We start from the raw sequence: 19670 nt of genomic DNA, 5'->3' as shown, positions 1-19670 counted from the left end.
TGAAAATTAGTTAGTGCATCTGAATTGACTGATTCCCAGAACGCCTGGGGTTCCTTTATTTATTATTATTATAATTTTATTTATTTATTTTTTCGGGGGGGGGGGGGGGGGGGGGGTAAAACTGGGGCCGGTTCTGTCCCGTCACAGGGGTCCAATCCGGCCGTAGGGAAAGAACAAAGCCATTGACTTCAATTTGGCAATCAAAACAACTGCCATTGCTCATGTAGTCCACCGGAGGGCGCACTGACGAGCACTTTAGACAAGCTCGTCAAAGTGTGGGCGCGGATAATCTTGACAAGTTTCAGGCACACTTCAACTTGCGAAATGTCTGTCAGCAGCTTCAGTTGAGTTTGAGACGACCTGGGAGCCTTTTGGGATCGGTCATGCAACTGAGAACGCACGGCAACCGACAGAGATTTGCCGGCCTTCCAATCGTCAAAATCTGCGTACATTGACGCCCGGGGTTCTTTTTTGAACAGCCCAAATTCATTCAATTTTCCACCAAAAGCCGGTTTGGGCCAGATGTCTGACTCCGCGCGTGCCGAACCGCGATTACGCGGGGGTCCATTTCGCTGTACGTCAGGTGGAACTTTGACGTCTTTGCACTTTTGTTCTTTTGGCGCCAAATTTGGCCTCGCTTTATTTGCAAGCAGAAAACGGAAAGACTCTTTCCGAATGGGCTCGCCACTTTTCGCAGCAAAGCAATTTGGGATTTGTACCTCCGCTCTTGTGACGTCCAAACTCAACGAGAAGCACGCTGGCGATGACGTCATAGCGACCGCAAGCCACGTGACCAGCGGCCTGCACGCTTGCTTGATGAGTTTCGGCCCCGTTTGAAAGAAGGAATGAAGTGTCAAGAGTTAAGTCAGGGGGCGGGGTCTCACCTGACCTGACCACGCCCCCTGCCGCACCCACCCGCTTGCAAGAGATCCTCCCGGCGCCTCTCAACTTTGCTTCGCTGTCACACGCGCGGGAAGCCCATCTCGGACTGATTGACCGCTGCGCGTCACGTGTCTGACTGTGTGACATTATGGAGGTCCCGTCGCTCCTCGTGACGCTGATGGTGACGTCACAGGTCAGTCCACGTTTTCACGGTTTTCGTTGGAGCGTCTGTCATGAAATCACTTCACGTGTGTGTGTGTGAACAAGTGGGTTCGTGAATTTGTGTGTGTTTATTATTGAATGTGTATAAGTGTGTGCGTGACTACCCTCTCGGGGTATTGACTTGCAGAGATGGGAAGTAACAAATATAAATATGTTACTGTACCTGAGTACTTTTTCCAGTGTACTTTGTACTTTATTGACTATTTTGTTTTAGTTGTCTCAATGACGTTTTAACAGCATCTTACTGGATATATTTCGAAAACAAAGTTGTTACTTCAGTTGTAAACGCATGACAACGATTGAATTAATGAATTAGACCTGGCAGAAAAAAGTTTCCATGGATATTTTAGTAACTTGAGTAATTATTTGATTGAAAAGTTTTTCTTGACGCAAGCATGTCATTGTATCTCTGCTGCCTTCACTAATTGCGGTGCACGTGCATGTTGGCGCCCTCTGGTGGCCAGCGGACGAAATGACGCTGGCGCTGTTGCAGGTGTTTGGCGCTGCCGCCAGCACGAGCCACCACATTAGCAAGCGCTACGCCATCAACCCGCTCGGATACAAGTGGACGCACACGAACATCACGTACAGGTGACGTCAGCCGGCGTGCTAAGCTAACATTACACGTACAAACATGTTATCACACCGTGTGTGAAACTGCGCACGTCAGGTTGGAGTCGTTTCCCGACACGCTGAGCGCGGACGCCACCAGGGAGGCGCTCAGCTTGGCCTTCTCCAAGTGGAGCGACGTGTCGCCGCTCAGCTTCACCGAAGTGCGACAGCCCCAAGCCGACATCACCATCGGTACCGGCGGCCGGCACGTTGGCGGACGTGGGCGCCGCCGTCAAGCTGACGCTGTGTGTCTGTGCGTGCATGCGTGCGCAAGGCTTCTACGCGTGGAACCACTCGGACTGCGGCCTCTCGCCTCTCCATCCGTGTTTCGACGGTGTCAATGGCGAGCTGGCCCACGCCTTCCTCCCACCGCGCGGCGACATCCACTTCGACAAGCACGAGTTCTGGATCGTCGGGAGGTCAAGGTTCAGCTGGAGGCGAGGTAACTGATAAGGGTGGGGATCTTTGACTGTCTCACGATTCGATCCGATTCCGATTTTTTGGGTCTGCGATTCGTTCTACTCCAGTCTAATGCTGCATTCGAGGATGGTCGGAAGTTGGAAGTTTCCGAGTTCAAACCAGGAAGTGTGTACGGGAACGCCCAGTCTACTTATTTATGCATTTATTTATTTATTTATTTATTCACTCGCCTACTTCTTATTAATTTACTGATGTAAAATGTATTTACCTGTAAAAAAAAACAAAAAAAAAACTTGTATACACGCTTCAAAATGCTTGCTTTGTTCTTGTTTTGTTACCTTTTTCTTTACTGCAAAACCGATATTTATGTTTATGTACAGCACTTTGTATACAGCAATGCCTGTTCTTAAAGTGCTTTATAAATAAAGTTGAGTTGAGTTGAATTATGGAATAAGATAAAAACAATGAGATTTGAGGACCAAAATAAAAAAAACAATTTACCGCTATCCGCCATTTTGGTTGTTTACTTTTGCCTTTCAGGTCGGAACTGTGAAAAAACAACTCTGATATATCTGACTTCCGACCAGCCTCAAATGCAGCATAACTTGCTAACGCTAATTAGAGCGCTATTTGCGCCACTTTTATCCCTCAAAAGAACAGCTATTCATACAAATCGCTTCAGGAATGTATACTGAGAAGCATCTTAACATTACTCACCCGTATATGGTCTTCCTACGCAGTAAAAAAATCAACTTTTATTGGCATAACATGATCGTGAGTTTTTCCTTCTACTCTGTAATGTGGCTACAATTTAACTGTGTATCAGAATGCACGGAACCACACTGCCCCTAAGTGGTCAAATCGGGTACAACATGAACAGCGTTCCCAAAACACAAACAAGGCTAAGACAGTATAAAATTATTTAAATAAAATCGATTTTAGGACATTTAAAATTGACTCTGAATTGTACTAAATGAGAATCGTGATTCTTATGAGAATCCATTTTTTTTTTTTTTTTGGCACATCCCTAGTTTGTTTGTGTGTGCGCTCAGGCGTGTGGCTCAACGACCTGGTCCAGGTGGCGGCGCACGAGATCGGCCACGCGCTGGGCCTGTGGCACTCGGCCGACCCGCGCGCCCTCATGCACCCAAACGCCACCAGCACGGGCCAGAGGGACGTCGGCCGCGACGACGTGCGGGCCATCCGGGCGCTCTACGGTCAGGCCCGCCGGCCCCCCCGCATCATTCCTGTCCGTATTCGTATTTTGGATTTGTGCCGCCTGCAGGCTGCGTGGACAAGAAGCGGGCGTGCCCGCGTTGGGCGGCAGCGGGTCTGTGTGAGCGTCGCAAGCGCCTGATGATGAAGACCTGCCCGCGCCGCTGCCATCTGTGCTCGGGTGAGTCTGGCCCCGCTCTCCCGACGGCCCACACATATTGACGTCCGCCGCCCCCTTTCAGAGCCCCCGGAGGCCGTCGCCCCGCCGACGCCGCCCACCAACGTCAGGGTGAAGGTGGTCTCGCGCGGGAAAGTGGTGGGCTTCCGCTGCGGCACCAAGAACCCGCCATCGTCACCCAAAGTCAGGTCAGCTGGCCCGCACGCCACCCAACGTAAATCTTGTTCGAAAAAAGCCACTTGCGTTCATCGTTTTGTCATCTGGGCAACCACACAAAAAGATCCACACGAAAACCTGTTTCAATGTATCCGCACAAGAGTTGTCCACACGGTGGCGCCGTTTCGGAGCTTGAAACCGATCACTTTTGGAACCGGGCTCCAGAATGGAAATATTTCAAAACATATGACGTGTGTTCCAATGTGGACACAATATGCGGGATACTACTCCAGTGATGATGTAATTTTCACATGAACGAACCGCCAGTCTGTCAACAACAATGGCGGATAGCTGTGTCGTCGTCGTTTTGCGCAACCTCCGCAGTTTGTTTATGCGTTTACAGCAAAATATTTTGCGTGATGTTGTTGTTCTTGAATCTCCCGGCATTATCACTTCTCCTGTGTTCGTCTCACTGATCTGTATACATCACTGGATAGCGGATAGTCCATATACGCCTGTGCGGCCATCTTACTCTTCCCATCTCACAAGCAGACTACTGTATAAACTACTTTGAAGACCCCCTTTTTCTTTTATCACTCAGTTGCTAGACCCTAATATTATATTTGGCAGAGTCTTCTTTTGTTGAATTATAGTTATAATTCTTTAATAAAAAAAACTATTCAAGTTTCCTCCTGTAAACATTAAACATATAATTTATTTTACGTTTCTTGGGAGGAGTAATATGGCGGCATCAAAAGGCTTGCCCTATGGGTTATTCAGATCAGTGGTTCATCTTTTTCGCTGATTCTTCTTCTCTGCTTTCCGTTAGCTCCCTGTGGCTGCGCGACAGCGCCACTCCAGACTTGGCATATACATTACACCCATTAAGCGTCCTCAGTGTCACTCGCATGTTGAAACGTTTCTGTCTGTACAAGTTTTTTGTTTTTTTTTGAGGAACGAAACTTCCATGTTGCCCTCTCCAACACACCTGATTGAAATGATCGGGATTAGGTTTCTGATGAGCTGATTATTGGAATCACCTGCGTGGAGGGAGACCTCAAAAACAGGCAGGATAGAGGCCCACTCATAATGTGCCATAGGAAATTAGCACGTCAAAGATTTGCATGAAGATTGATTTATTTTGTTTCAAAAAATGATTTTGTTCATTTGTTAACTGGCAGAATGGTCAGTCACACGCTCGAGACACCAGAAGGTCCATCTTGAATTTTTGTGCGTTGCTTTTGCTAAGTGGCGTGACGATCACGATTTTTGATTTTTTTCGCAAATGGAAGCAGCTGGAAAGGCTGGTTACCGTGACGACAAGCATACGTGCGTTTGTGTCCTCAGCTGGTACAAAGACGGCGAGCGCATCGCGGCGTCCGTCCCGGGACACATCGCGCTGAAAGGTCGCGACCTCCGCATCGTGGCCAACGAGTTCAACGAGGGCGTGTACACCTGCCGCCTCCATCGCCGCGGCCGCGCCCTCGCCGCCGACTCCTGGAGCGTGCGACTGCGGAACCCGGACAGCTGACCCTGCACCCGCAAAAATGCCACATCGCCATGACGACCACGACGACGATGATGATGTCAGTGCTCTGAGTATATCGACGAGTACTTGGGTAACGTTTAGGGAGTATATCTGTAGATTTAGGTTACTCTTAACTTAAGAAGTATTTGAGTACATGTATTTAAATTACTTTTAAGGCGTATTTCAGTAAATTTAAGAGTAGGTAACTTTTAAGAAGCATTGGACTACATCCATGTGTAATTAGGTTACAATTAAGAAATACTTGAGCAGTATTTAGATTATTTTTAGGGAGTTTTTCAGTGCATTTAAGTGTGAGTACTTTGCTAAATTTTACACAGTGCATCTGTCGTATATAAGTAACTGAAGAAGCATTTGTCTATTGTCTACAATTAGGAAATAATTGAGTGCATCTAGGATTACACAAATTACTTTATGTGTTTCTTTTTTCAGTAGATTCAATAGCAGTTGGGTAACTCTTGGGTGTATTTTGAGTACACGAAAGAGTATTTAGGTAACAAATAAATCCACAAGGATGGCGCTGTTAAATGAGCGGTCATTGACAAACAGTTTTTGCTTTCTAGTGACTTGGATTTCCTCATTTGAATTGTTACTCAGGTACAATTTTCAACTAAAAATCTTCAATTTTCCCTTTCAGCGTTTTGACTTTATGCAGTAAATTTGCTTTTTGAATTCATTCTGAATAATTACTCATGTTTTTCCATACAATATGACCATTTTCTTTTTGTTGATATAGGTTTTGATATTTGTTGTCTTAAGTCTCTGACAATTATTGTTTTTACAATTATTATTGTCAAACATGAACTGTAGTCGAGTAAAGCTGACAGTCTTCAGATTGGGCATATTCTTTTTTTTTTTGGATGCTACTTGTCAAAAGTTTGAGTACAGGAAAAGAAACTGAATTTTCATTGCAGAATTTTGTGGCTGCTATGTATCCTTTTCTGTAGGAAACTTATTTTGGTAGTGGTGGTGTGGGGGGTCTAACCCCTGACCTCGAAAGTTGCCCTCCTTCCTTGAGCTCACACCATACAAAGATGTTCTATTTCTCCAAGAGAGACCGAAATGTACAAAAACGATTTCAATCTTTTTGACAAATGACAACAAATGACCCTGCTAGCCAAGACGCTATGCAAGGAAGTTTCCTTTTGCTTCTTTTTCATGTCATTAATAATCACTGAGAGTGATCAAACCACTCAAGAATCATTAATTTGAAGTTGATGTTTTCATTCAAGCTCAGTGGTGGACGACATGTCGTTAGCATGCAAGCTGCGCTAACGTGGCGCCCTTTGAACTTGACTCTTAGCAAGCTCATGTCAGATGGTTGACATCTTTTCTTGTCTTGGCGGTCAGGTGGCAAACATTTGGTTACCGTGGAAACAGCCGGTTGCCAGGAAAAGCAACTGGGCTGCCCGAGAAACTTTCATTAGAAATGACTGACAAGTGCACACAATGATCAACGACAGCCGTGAATAATAATCGTCATCTGGATAGCGGATGTTGGTTACCGTGGCGGCCGTCTTTTTGTAGCCACTCACCTCCTTTGTTATTTTTTTTTTTAGTTGACAAGCGTTTGAGTTGAATAAAAGCCACATTTAAGCCCAAAATGTCAAACGTGTCTTCCGTGAATGGTGTAAAGCAAGGCTGACTAACCTGTGGGCACCAGGTGGCCTGCAAAGACCACATGGGTAGCCCGCGGACCTGTTCTAGCTTCCCGGCACATTGTGATTTTATAGGGATGTTGTAGAAGTGGTCATCTGAAAATGAAAACACTGACAAAGAAGAGTGGAAGCAAAGTGCCTGCATGATGAGCAAATGGGTTTTGGAAGTGGAGGTGAAAGTGGGTGCTCTTTTGCATCAACCAGTAGCCAGGAAGTAACTCTCATGCCAACCAAAGGTGGCTGACCCCTGGTGGAATGCCTCACCTACAGGAAATGGTTGACAGAAAACAAAAAATATATACTTGCCCTCCCGGAGAAAACAAAAATCAATGAAAAATGCATTTTATTTCCATTGTATTTGAGGACAGCACATTTGTCCAAAACACGTAGGCTATGTCTCATTCATCTGATAACTTCATCCTGATGGATGAGTGTCGTTTTCTTCCACATCAAGGTCAATCTCATAGTCAATTTCAGGAGATCTGTGAGTATTTAGGGATTTTTTATGCAGTATTTGAGTACATCTAGAAGTGAGGTATTTAAACTTGCCACTGCAACAGCACTTTGAGATTTCTCTTGAATACGAAGACATTTTCTTCTTATTATTATTATTATTATTATTAGTAGTAGTACTAGTAGTCGTTGGCCGATTTTGAAAATTAGTGACGCAGATTGACTGATACGTCTCTCCTGTACTGTAGTTGGCGCTATTGAGCCGCGCAAAATGTTGCCTTTCTAAAGTACGCCCCCGAAGAAGACTGATTTGGGTTCGAACGTGTACCATTTTAACACGACTAAAATCACAAACGGCTGGCAAACTAAGAAGAAGAAAAAGGATGATTGGCTGTGAAATCCTCATTGGAAAGTTAAGAAGGTAAGTTTCACGTTCCTTTCCTAGTGAGTCATTCTTGGCATCTCATTATTTGGGACAAACTAACTAAAAATGAGTTATTTGTTAGCACCCTCTACTGGTAGAAAGCACAAGATGCCTTATCCTGTAACGCCAACTATCTGAAACATTTTAATTCGAAACTTCCATCTTTAGCGCTGTTTGCACTGACATTTTTTTTTCCGGCTGGAAGTGGGACGGAGATTGTTTTTCAAGGGAAACAAAAGGTTGACTTCTTCAGCAGTCATACCATCTCCAAGCAGTCAAGTCAAATGTATTCAGAATTGAGTCTCAATTACAAACAGCTTCACAGGGCCAAAGAAAGCTTGAGCCACACAGATCACAAACACCCTTCAGGATGAGCAGGCTGCAGTGGATACCTTTTGGGCAAAATGTGTGTTGCTATGTAATGCTAAGGAAGATGAGGCAAGTTAAGTTTATTTCTATAACACATTTCATACACAAGGCAACTCAGTGTGCTTTACACACCTACAAGCATCAATGAACACAAGAGAAAACAAAAGTAGCTTACAAAAATTACATTTAGCAAACTTTCAAAACATTTAAATAAGTTTTCTAAAATAATGGAAAGAAACAAACATGATTTAAAAAATGTTTAATTAATGAGTGGCTCAATGTGGGTCCTTCTCAAAACCCGGCTCTATCTGTCAATGTAGAATTCTCCATAACGCCTGGGGAGGTGGCCCACCTCAGATCTTGTCCCAGTCAGTCGGGAATGAAACCGTAACAGCGGCATCAAATTCAGTCGTCGTCTCCAAGCCAGGCGGGGAGGTGCGAGAAGCGGCAGTAAAACAGGCTGAGTATAGAATGCTGCAAACCTGCAGACTTCTTTGTGGCTCTTGTCCTGTGCTCACTTAGTTTGGGGTACTTATTCGTGTGTTTTTTTTTAGTGGTATTATGAAACAGAGTTAATAATTCAAATGTTTGTTTTTTCAATCTTACTTTGTAATTCAGTTCAAATACATTTACTGTAGTGCATTTAAATGAGTTGAGATTTTCGTTTGGCAGTCTGGAGAGGTAATTTTTTTTGTTTTCAATGTATGTCAATTTATTTGACTGGATCACGTCAAAATCACATTTGAAAGGCAGCACACGCTTGGCGTTGAACTCAAACTTTATTCTTTCTCGCTCATACACTCCCTTTCTTCTTTTGGTGTTCAGGTACACTTTGACCCCGCCCCCTCTGTCTGTCCAACCAGGTATCGTCAGTGGGGGCGAGGCTTCGGTCAACAACAGTGAGAAGGTCGTCTATGGCGGCACGTTCAGCAAACAAGCGCGCACGTGTGGATGCGTGTGCGCGGCGGGTCCACTCAGGAATGATCGCAGGTCAAAGTTCAGGAATGTTTCGGTGGGTCGGGGGTAGGGTTGCGTCGCGGCCACAGATGACATAGTCGGCCGCGTGTTGATGATGTCGTCGTTACATGCCCATCCTGATGCTCTGAATGATCTGGAAGATAGCTGCACACACACAAAATGATTTCCATACATTTGAACTCTCTCAAAAGTGTTCCAAACATTTCAAGTTGCTCCCAAAAGTGCTTTCAAACCATCTTAAGATGTTTAATCGTCTCTGGGCACGTTTTCAGTTGTTTACTTGTCAAGTTGCGTTGACACGGCTCAGTTTGACTTTTTGGGTCAGGCCAATGTCTGAATCTAAAACAAAGGCCCACCCACATGGCTGGGTACTCGCCAATATTTTCATTGGGCCACAAAAAAAGAAGAAAAAAAAAATGCCTGCTACACAGTCGGCAGTTTTTGTCAAATCTGCCGTCTTGTGTACGATATATGAGCGAATTTGTGTTGAGTATTTATTTCAATCTTGTCAATTCTTCCTCACTGCTGCCCCTTGCAGGCGGTCAAGTGGAAGTGCTAGCGGTCATAAAAGGTGCCAAGCGCTCTAATATTTCCATAGAGAACATGTTGTAATATGACCTGACTACTTGTTTGTGTAACAATATCAGAATCTTGATTGCGGTGTTGTGGGAATGTTGAAACACGGAACAGATGGGCGGGGAGGCGCGGCGCACGCAAAATGTCTTTTTGCTGGCAGAGTTCCTCCTCGATAGACAATTGAATCGTTTCTGCACGTCGGCCGGCACACCCTGCTGTTTCCATGAAATAATTTATTCACCTTTCCATCAAGCAGCACTGTATTGTCACGTAATCCTTAAGCCAAAAACATGCAACATCTCTGACGTGGTCAAATGGAGCCAGCCGACCGACCAACAAAGTAGCGGCCGTAAATTGAACTAATCCACTTTTATTTTGCATCAAAGTGGCTTCCAAATGTTTTCTGGCAACTTTGTTGCCACAGTCTCTTTAGAAACAGTCGGCTTGCCTAAAGTTCTTCGGTTTTGAGAGCTCACATGAAATTTGCGCCTGTTTTTAATGTCACACATGAACAATCTTTTCACATTTGCAAAATTATAATCTTAACCAAATGACTTTTAGCATCTAAACTCATCTGATTGGATGTCTTTTGTTCCAGGAACTGCGACGAGCACCGTGAAGTGCAGGCTGAAGGAAGCAAAGCTAAGCTACCTGATCCACAAACGACGAAGAGGAAGAGCGCGAGCAGCCAGGGTCCGACGCCTTTGTCATCCGTCAGATTCCTCTGAAACAACAAAAACCGTGAGCATTAGTGACAATTGCGTTGTCATGACAACCGCCACATTACTCCTCAACCTCACATTCCCGACCAACAGTCAGCAAGTACATACTCACGTACATCAAGTCAGACAAATGATAGACCGCTACTCTGACTCAATAAGATGCAAAAATATTTGTTTTTGCAGAGGATAAACATATGCCCATGATTGCTATTTTGTCAAGTCTACATGTGTTAATGTCAATTCCTCTGCTGTCATTTTGATTCATTGTTGTTTAGTCATTTCATCACTTAACAATACAAAAAAAAACAACTGGTTAATAAAGAGTAAGGGGTGTAATATACTTTAATGCAGAATTAATTTGTATCAGATTATTCAATTCATCAATGGAATAATTTGATGCTAAAAATATTCTACCATGAATTGACTTTAAATGTATCTGCCCTTCAGCATTTCTTTTTCTGACCTTTACTTTTATTTCCTAAAGGTGTATTTTTATTATGAGTTAATTTAGCACGTGTTCAACATACGCCAGAGGGAAACATTAAAGAGGTTTTTTAATTAATTATTAAGTTAACAATACTTTGATAATTATGCTTTCTTTATAACTAACTTATTTAGTTTATGGCTACAAGTAGCAATGATTTTAAGCATAGATTTAATCCATTAAAAATATTTTAATTTAGATTATCAAATAGATAATTAATTTCAGTTTCGATTATCAGTTGGTTAATCAATTAATTGTTGCATCTCTACTCCAAATTCTCCAAATCGTCTAGATTTCCGTCTCACAAAATAAAAAGGAAATATTCTCAGTTCTGTCGCCCTCCATGGAAGCAGATAGCTTAGCTTTTACTTTATGAGTCATTATGATGATTTTCTGACAGATGTTAGGATAGTCATCGATTTACGTTGGTGGTAATGTACTGATATTCAATAAAGAGGTGGCGATTAAAAAAACAAAAAAAACAAAAAAAAAACATTTCAATAAGTATTACTTTACAACTGCAGTTCAGGGGCTACTTTTGGACTTGGACAGTCAACTTTAATAGTATTGTTTCTCTTCTCATGTACACAAAATAGAGAGTGATCGCGGTTTGACTGTGACGTGTTGTGTTGCGTGATTTTGGACTCACCGTGGACTTGGCCACGTTTCCTCTCAGTGTGATGTTCTTGCTGTGTTTCTCGTTGGCCATCCTGATCCTCTGCTTTGCAACCATTTTGCCGTTCAAATGTCGCTGCTGGTTGTTTGACGAGTTTACTTATTTATTAGTTGCTCGTTGCTTCCCAACAGTTCGCTGAGGTGGTCCGTCTTCAAAGTAGGAAAGACTTTCGCCTGTCGACGTACTCAAAAAGACCAAGCCGCGCCCACTCGTCACCACTTCCGCTATCAAGTTGGACGTGTCCACCCTCACTTCCGAAAGAAACATTTTAAAATAAGAACTCATGTTGTATTCTGGTTTTATTAGGATAAAAGTTCATGTTGATTTTTATTCGAATTTTATTTGAATTAAATTCATTGCTGAACGTAAAAATATATTTTCAGTGCGTCATTTATTTTACACGTTGCAAGTTATTCCTCTTACTTTTATTTTTAAACCGGAAGTGGAAGTCTCATTGCTCGCATTGTTAAATAAAAACGTCTGAAAATGAAGTAAATTTCATTTATTACTACTACTGATCGTATTTGTTTATCTTAAAAAAGACATAACAATTCTACGACTGGAGCCTTACTTAAATTAAAATATAAACCGAATACATACGTGTACCTAAAGGTGCGCTGCACGCTGACGTGGCAGTGAGCGACGAGCCCCCTTATGACGTAGTTCCGGTCGGTGTCTTCTACTTCCGGCACGTGAACATGGCGCCTCCAGTACCGCTCTTAGCAGGTTCGTTTTTAGGTCTTATTTCTCTTCTTCAGGCCGTTGACAGTTTCCAACGTCCGTTTTGTGTTTATCATGTTCGTGACTTTTCTGTTTGAACTGAACCTTACACACGCTCTCCACGGCAATTCATCAACTTGAAAACAAAGCGTGTGTAAACAACACACACAGTGGGACACTATTTTCATTATCAATTTTAGCGTTTTGTCATCATATGTAACGTTAGGTTTTAGATACACTTTATATGTATATCTTGCATTTTTTTAAAGTATTGTGCGTGTTTTCTCTTTTTTTTAAATAAATATACCCAGTTTTGCTCCATCCAGTCATCCATTATACTTTATTTATCACCAGCGATTCTTAAATATCAAGGGCATGATAAAACTCCACAAACATTACATTTCAAATTAAGCAGAGGCAGTAACTGGTTAGATGATTTAGATTATTTTTGTTGTTAATGAAAGTGTTATTATCACTTCAGTTAAACATTGACAGCAGAAAGGATGAGATGAAAATTCTATTTTCATAATTTAATTCAATAATTTAAATATATATATATATTTTTTTTAAAACAACAAACAAAAAAAACAGTATCAAGAATACACCAAAAAATTTTAACAAGATAAAATTCATGCAAAAACACATTTCAATAATGACGTATGTTTTTATGAAGCAATATCAGGTTGTGCATATGTATGTACATGATCATATATATTTTGTTTCAGTGAGTGAGTCGAATGGGACGTCGCTGTTCTGCGGTCCCCCTACCTGCCAGGAGCACGCCTCCTTCCCCAGGTGATCTCATCAATGACCTTGCAGTGATGTCATCACCTGGCCTGTGACTGAATGTGTGTGGTTTGTGCGTGCGTGTGTGTGTGACACTCAGGGATCCTTGCGCGAGCCGGTGCCTGATGTTCAGCCGTGACGGCTCGCTGTTGGCTTGGTGCAATGGAAAAGTGTGAGTACGAGACTTTTAGAGCTGAGACGCCTGCACTGAATCGGAGTCTCTGAGCTCAATCAAGCACTCAGTTAATCAGCCAATGAAATCCCTTTATTCAACCAGATGAGCATCACGGAGATTAACTCTTTTCAAAGTACCAAGAAAACAGGCATACAACACTTGTAAAAAATGCTCCGACAGGTTAAAAAACAAAAACACGGGATCTTTTTTTTTTTTTTCCTTTCTTTCTATTCCGAGACACGGGATCTTGACGGTAGGTTCCAATTGCTGGCAGCTTTTCTGGCCCGAAAGAGCGGCTTTTGCCGTTTTTAAGCCAGCGCAACTGGAGACGGCTGTTTGAGTTCCTTTTATAGCTTATCCCAGGCTGAAGGAGCGGCAGGCCTTTTTCCTAATTGGCTTGGCAATAAAGCTAGAATGCAAAATGGATAGCCATCCATACGCACACACTGGCATGGTTGTAACGGAACCGTGATGTCCACCTTTCCATTGAGAGTGATTTGATTTTGCGAAGAGCGTGAAAGTTGACTTTGCTTGCGTGTGTCCAGCGTGTCGGTGGTGCGGACGTCGGACGGCTCCTTGGTGGCCACGCTGGAGCTGCCCAAGACCACGCTGTTGCGCTTCTCGCCTCTCGCCAACATCCTGGTCACCTGGCAGCCCTACGCCAGTAAGGGCCTTCTTTAGTTCAAAGCATGTGCACTGCTTCAGACTGACCAGAGCAGAGCTGCAAATGGAGAAGAGCAAGTTGAGAAAAAGCGCGTTGAGAGCGTTGGCCTTCTTCACCCAGAAGGCTTCTTGGCATTTTGTGATTATGTTTTCAGAGAGCGGCGAGGCGGCCCAGGGCGACGCCAACCTTCGACTGTGGGAGCTGCCCGGCGCCGGCCTGCTCAAAGGCTTGTTCCAGAAGAAGGTGGACGCATGGTGAGCCGCCACGTTGTGCACCTTCTCACATGCACTGGAGCTTGACGCCGATGTCACGCAGGTGTCCCAGCTGGTCCCGAGACGAGAAGATGGCCGTTAGGATGGTCAACAACGAGCTGCACTTCTTTGAGGACAACAATTTCAGTAACGGCGCGCACACACTTATAAACACACGTTTGCCACACATGCTAATAGAGTCAGAACTTTTATAATAATTTCAAAAACAATTTTCAAACACATTTTGAGAACCTTTGATTTTGCAGACCTCAAAATTGAAAGTCGGGATTCTATTGTGAAGACAAACAAATTCCTCTATTGTAGATCTCGTGTATTATATTTAATATACAGTAAACTGTGTGGTGAGGGCTGTTTTAGAGCCTTAAAACATTTATAGTAAATGTAAAACATAAAGCTAGCTACTTCGCGGATTTCATTTATTGCGGGTATTTTTTGGAACCTAACCCTAGCGGAAAACGAGCGAACACTGTACTAGACGTGGGCCGATTACCAGTTTGACGATTTACCGTGTTTAAAAAAAATAAAAAATCCCTAACGTTCATAACCACTAAGGCTGGCTGTCACTGTGAATGTGGTTTTCTTAATTGAGGGGCTGTCTAAGCAGGGCACAATACGATTGCCTGCTTAGAGGGTTGCGTAAATGAGACACCACTTTGAAGTTCATTGCCTCCAGTTGACTTTGGCTGCATCATGGCGGCAGGACGGAGCAAGACAAGATACTGTAAACACAGATGTCTTTTTTTTTTTTTTTTTTTTTTTTTCTTCTCTAATTAAAGTGCAATGTCTTAAAAAAGCAACAAAAAAATAAATAAAAAAATGCTGGCAGTGGGTACTAATTAGACCCAAGGACAACATGAGTTGTCACCAGACACTTGGATTTTACCAAAAAATCGGAATTGAGCATTAAGACCTGCAGTGTGAACGTAGCCTAATAACTATGTAGCATTAGCATGCTAATGCACATGTGCACACACACTATTGTATGTTTGTGTGCAGACGTCATCGCCAACAAGCTTCACATGCAGAAAATTTCCAACTTTGAGCTTTCGCCGGGAGGCTCTCCCAGCAAGGTGACCAATGAAATGTTGGTATGCTTTCGGAACCCGCCCTCTTCTGGTCCTCATCGGCTTTTGTGGTTGTGTGTGCGTGCGTCAGGTGTGTGTGTATGTCCCGGGCAGCAAGGGGGCGCCGTCGTTTGTGCGTGTCTTCCAGTACCCGCAGTTTGGGGGGCCCGACGCCGCACTGGCCACTAAGAGCTTCTTCAAGGCCGACCGCGTCAACATGCAATGGAACAACAAAGGTAGGGGGCGCTCACACGTGTGCTCAGTCACATGAAATTTGAGAGTGAAATTAAAAGATGGTAGCAGTGGACCTCTTGCTTGCCCCAAGTCAAGAAGCTTCAGACTTGTCATTTGTGCATGCTTTTTACCGCGACAGCATCGGCCGTGCTGGTGACGGCGAGCACCGAGGTGGACAAGACCGGAGCGTCGTACTACGGAGAGCAGACCCTACACTACCTCCACGTCGGCGGAGAGACGGCGCACGTGCAGCTGCGTGAGAATCGCCACAATTGGCACAATGATGGGCAGGATGAGGATGAGTGTGATGAGGCTGGAGGTGGCGGGGCAGGCCAGGTGTCAAACCATCACCACGTCACGCAGCTGGCGGGATATTCCACATCTTTCGTTTGAGGATGTTCAATAGGGATGTAACGATATCCAAAAATCACGATACAATGTCGCGATATGATAATTAGCACCATATTGTGGGGAGGTTGGCGATACAAAAAATGGGCACAATATTGTTTATAAAAAAAAAAATAAAAAAAAAGCTCATACTAAAAAAAAAATATTGTGCTTTTGTACATTACAGCAATGCATATAAACAGCCTACAATCTCTAATAACACGAAATATTGAGGCACTTACTTGCTAATGCACGCACACATATAGTTGATCCACATATTGACTCAGTTCACAAGCAAATTATGTTCCCCTTCATCCGACGATTAGTATGGATTTTAAACATAGAACGGCCAAAACATCCCTTGTGAAAATTAAACTGCACTTAAAAAACAAACAAACTAGCCACCAGAGGGTGCTAGAACTGCACAAATGGAAATCAACCTGACTTGTTTTTAACAGATGTGCTGCTTTCAATATCGTGACATGACGACGACGATATATTGTGGCAGTTTTAATATTGCGATATCACTATATTTACATTATTGTTACATCCCTAATATTCAATAGGGTTTCGGTCATGGAGACATGAAAGTCATTCAGTATCTGCACAAATGTGAGGGGTGTATGCACTTTTGCAAGAAGTCACCAAGCTCAAATATTTCAAACGTCAAACACTTCCCACGTCCAATCTCCCCAAATGGCATCACTTCACACACCAAATAATTCCAAAGTCTGAAAAGTTCAACACCTGAAAGGTCAGACAGATGCTTGAGTTTGTGCCATGGAGATGAGAAGGTGATGGTGCCATGTGCTTCTTTCCTACCGTCAGCCAAGAACGGTCCCATCTACGATGTGGCCTGGAGTCCAAACTCCAGCGAGTTCTGTGTGGTTTACGGCTTCATGCCGGCCAAGGCCACCATCTTCAACCTCAAGTGTGACGCCGTCTTCGACTTTGGGACCGGACCTCGCAACGCCGCCTACTACAGGTGAGGATGCCACACTGCTTCTAACCCTTCCCTCCCAATGAGAGTCTGACTGAGGCATGCGGGTCCAGTCCGCAGGGTCACATCTTGGTCCTGGCAGGATTCGGCAATCTTCGAGGTCAGATGGAGGTTTGGGATGTCAACAAGTACAAACAGGTGAGCGGCGCCACAATAAACCTGCAAATTCCTTCCATTAGGCAACGTATGTATGAACATGGAAAGTGCAACTCTTACTGATTCCTTGGGGGGGGGGGAGACATACCCTGTACTCCATTTTGGACCAGTTCATATCATCATGTTTTCTGGTCCATTGTGCTATAAAAATGGCGTAATCGTCATTTCTATCTCAGTATTATTTTCTCCAATTGTACCTTCGATTTCAGCAAATGCCAAACCAAATTGGCTGTTTAAAAACAAAACAAAAAAGCAGCTCTCTCACAGACCCTTTTGGACATTGTTTGACTCTACGTTTAGCTTTTTGTTGTGAATATGCACATTGGCAGACTTGTCATTTGTTAACACAAATGAATGCAGATCCTGACGTTGACATCATGTGTCCCCAAAATGGCCGTTAGCGCAGCCAATTTGGCATGATAGAAAACACATCTGCCACTTTGAGTAAATGGCAAACACCACACTTGAACAGTGATTGACAGCTGTTGTGGACCAGCTGCCACAGCAAGAAGAGGCACAAAAAAAAGATCAGAAGATCAGAATGCTCAAGGCTACCAAAAAAAAAAAAGAATGAATGCGTAGCCAATGTTTTAGTTTTGAACATGATGGCTGAATCAGCAGATGCTAACTGTTAGCACATGCAAAATGTGGGCGAATAATATGTTTCGTTCAATTATGCTGCTACGGTTTAATAGATATTACACAGTTGAATTTAGTAACTGACCAACACCATAAAAAAGCCTTTTCACAGCATAAGTGACAGCGGCCGCAGCCAATTTAGCAGCTAAGTTGCTAATGTATCTAAATCACACAGCAACACTTGCGTCAAACTGCTAACTTCGATGGCATTTTCAGCTCAAATAAAGGGGAAATAAATCCGGATTGTACAAACTTGCAAAGCCTTTGTATGATCAGTTTTGAAAGCACTCACCAGTGTAAGAGAGGAGCTAATTCCACTAGCCAAGTTGGGGGAAAAAAAACAAAAAACTTCCAAACACTTAATTGGCAATCCAACATGTCCACCTCGCGCATGTAAATCATGTCCTTTTCATCAAAGTTGACTGATAAACGCTAGTTTTCTTCCTCAACGACATTGAACTCCTTGCGCCAATAATTTCCTGCCACTGGGGGGGGGCGTGCTCAGAGAAAGTCACGTGACGACAGGATCTCTATTGTGAAGCGCTTGAGTCAGACACACAAAAACGTGTGTGCGTGTGTGTTCAGGTGTCCAAAAGCCAGGCATCAGACGCCACTCACTTCAGCTGGTGTCCGGACGGCGAGCACGTAGTAACCGCCACGTGCTCGCCGCGTCTGCGCATGGGCAACGGCTTCCAGGTCCGTCACTACACGGGCGACGTGGCGTACGAGCACCAGACGCCCACCGGGAGCGAGCTGTGGCATGTCTGCTGGCAGCCCTTCGCGGACGGAACCTTCCCCGCACGACCGGTCCGCCACCAGATGGCCAATGGACAGCCGGGCGCCGCGCAGGCCGCGCCCACTCAGGCCTATAGGCCGCCCGCGCTCAGGCACCTCCCGGCCGCGCCCACTTCCAAGCTGGTGAGTGACAACAAACAAGTGGGCTAAGGTCGCCCCCCCCCCCCCCCCCCCCCGGTGGCCTGGCATGCACATTGTAATGTTGCCAATTGGCTTTTGGACCAACAGGTTTGACGTATCTGATGCCATGAATAACAAAAAATTTTGTGTGTGTTTGTCAGCACGAGGAGGAGGCGCCTCAGAACGCGCGTCCTTGCGACAAGAATTTGTCCAAAGCGGCGCTGAAGAATCAGAAGAAACGAGAAGCTCGAAAAGCCGCCAAACAGGTCATCTCAACTGTAATGCTGTTGCCATAGCAACACGTTTCCCACAGATGTTGACTTTACCATTGCCACAAGTTTTTTTTTTTTGTTTTTTTAAATTGATATCAGACTTGAATGTTAGCATATCAACAAGTTGAGTTTGCCATCGTGAGTTTTGTCCATGCGATGTGGTGGTGCTCATGTTTTGTGTTGTCCTCGGCAGGAGAGCAAGCGCGAGGCCGACCTGCCCTGCGACCCCGCCCCTGTCGCCCACAGCCAATTGGCGGAGACCTGTGGTGACCCCGAGACGGATAAGAAGATCAAGAACGTCAAGAAGGTCGACAGCTTGTCACGTGATGTTTAGTAAACTTGTCTTATTGTTGCTCACACGTTTTGTCACGTTGCAGAAGCTGAAAGCCATCGAGGAGCTGAAAGAGCAACAAGCGTGTGGAAAAGTTCTTCAGAAGAACCAGGTCAGCTGGCACGCAGTGGAGATGCAACTGCACATTGAAACTTAAGAGATGGGAATGGAAATGTTAATGGTGGACCTTGTTAGCGTGCTGGAGCTTGGCTAGCAGCACAGGAAGTGATGTCAGCATGGGGAAGGCCTGCACTGTGTTGACTTGCTGCTGCTGTTGTTTCAGCTGGAGAAGATGCAGAAGGAGCAGCAGCTGCTGGACGAGCTCAAACTCTTGCAAGTGCAGTAGTGACGCACACACGTTGCGCAGAGTCCGCCGACCTTTACGGGAAGGGTCGCATTGACCAAAGAAGCAACATGTCCTGTCTTGCACAATAAAAAAGGCCTCTTTTGCATACTGGCTTCTTCATCTTTACAATACTATGCT

General features: G+C 44.3%; 3 protein-coding genes across 3 annotated transcripts; 2 read left to right on the top strand and 1 right to left on the bottom strand.

Moving 5' to 3' along the window:
* The first annotated feature begins 296 nt into the window (after positions 1-296).
* Positions 297-11947, top strand: mmp23bb (matrix metallopeptidase 23bb). Its single transcript, XM_077541268.1, has 11 exons — positions 297-1075; positions 1598-1695; positions 1775-1908; positions 1991-2158; positions 3189-3353; positions 3422-3532; positions 3594-3717; positions 5033-5271; positions 8999-9147; positions 10288-10430; positions 11703-11947. Exons 1-8 carry the CDS (start codon positions 1031-1033, stop codon positions 5214-5216), a joined length of 1029 nt encoding a protein of 342 aa, XP_077397394.1. The 5' UTR covers positions 297-1030; the 3' UTR covers positions 5217-5271; positions 8999-9147; positions 10288-10430; positions 11703-11947.
* Positions 8896-11797, bottom strand: serp1 (stress-associated endoplasmic reticulum protein 1). The gene is made up of 3 exons (XM_077541279.1): positions 11545-11797; positions 10341-10413; positions 8896-9257 (listed from the first exon to the last, which is right to left on the bottom strand). The coding sequence occupies exons 1-3, from the start codon at positions 11626-11628 to the stop codon at positions 9217-9219; spliced, it is 198 nt and encodes a 65-aa protein (XP_077397405.1). The 5' UTR covers positions 11629-11797; the 3' UTR covers positions 8896-9216.
* Positions 11948-12089: 142 nt separating the features above from the next.
* Positions 12090-19638, top strand: eif2a (eukaryotic translation initiation factor 2A). Its single transcript, XM_077541267.1, has 16 exons — positions 12090-12297; positions 13017-13086; positions 13178-13249; positions 13798-13916; positions 14071-14170; positions 14232-14314; positions 15185-15258; positions 15344-15488; positions 15626-15742; positions 16702-16858; positions 16927-17011; positions 18254-18586; positions 18745-18849; positions 19049-19162; positions 19233-19298; positions 19470-19638. The coding sequence occupies exons 1-16, from the start codon at positions 12270-12272 to the stop codon at positions 19530-19532; spliced, it is 1731 nt and encodes a 576-aa protein (XP_077397393.1). The 5' UTR covers positions 12090-12269; the 3' UTR covers positions 19533-19638.
* The last annotated feature ends 32 nt before the right edge of the window (positions 19639-19670 follow it).

This window comes from Festucalex cinctus, chromosome 13 (genome assembly GCF_051991245.1).
Source record: "Festucalex cinctus isolate MCC-2025b chromosome 13, RoL_Fcin_1.0, whole genome shotgun sequence".
Lineage (NCBI taxonomy): Eukaryota > Metazoa > Chordata > Actinopteri > Syngnathiformes > Syngnathidae > Festucalex > Festucalex cinctus.
The sequence above is the reverse complement of the archived record's forward strand: the minus strand, read 5'-3'. Positions and strand labels throughout refer to the sequence as shown.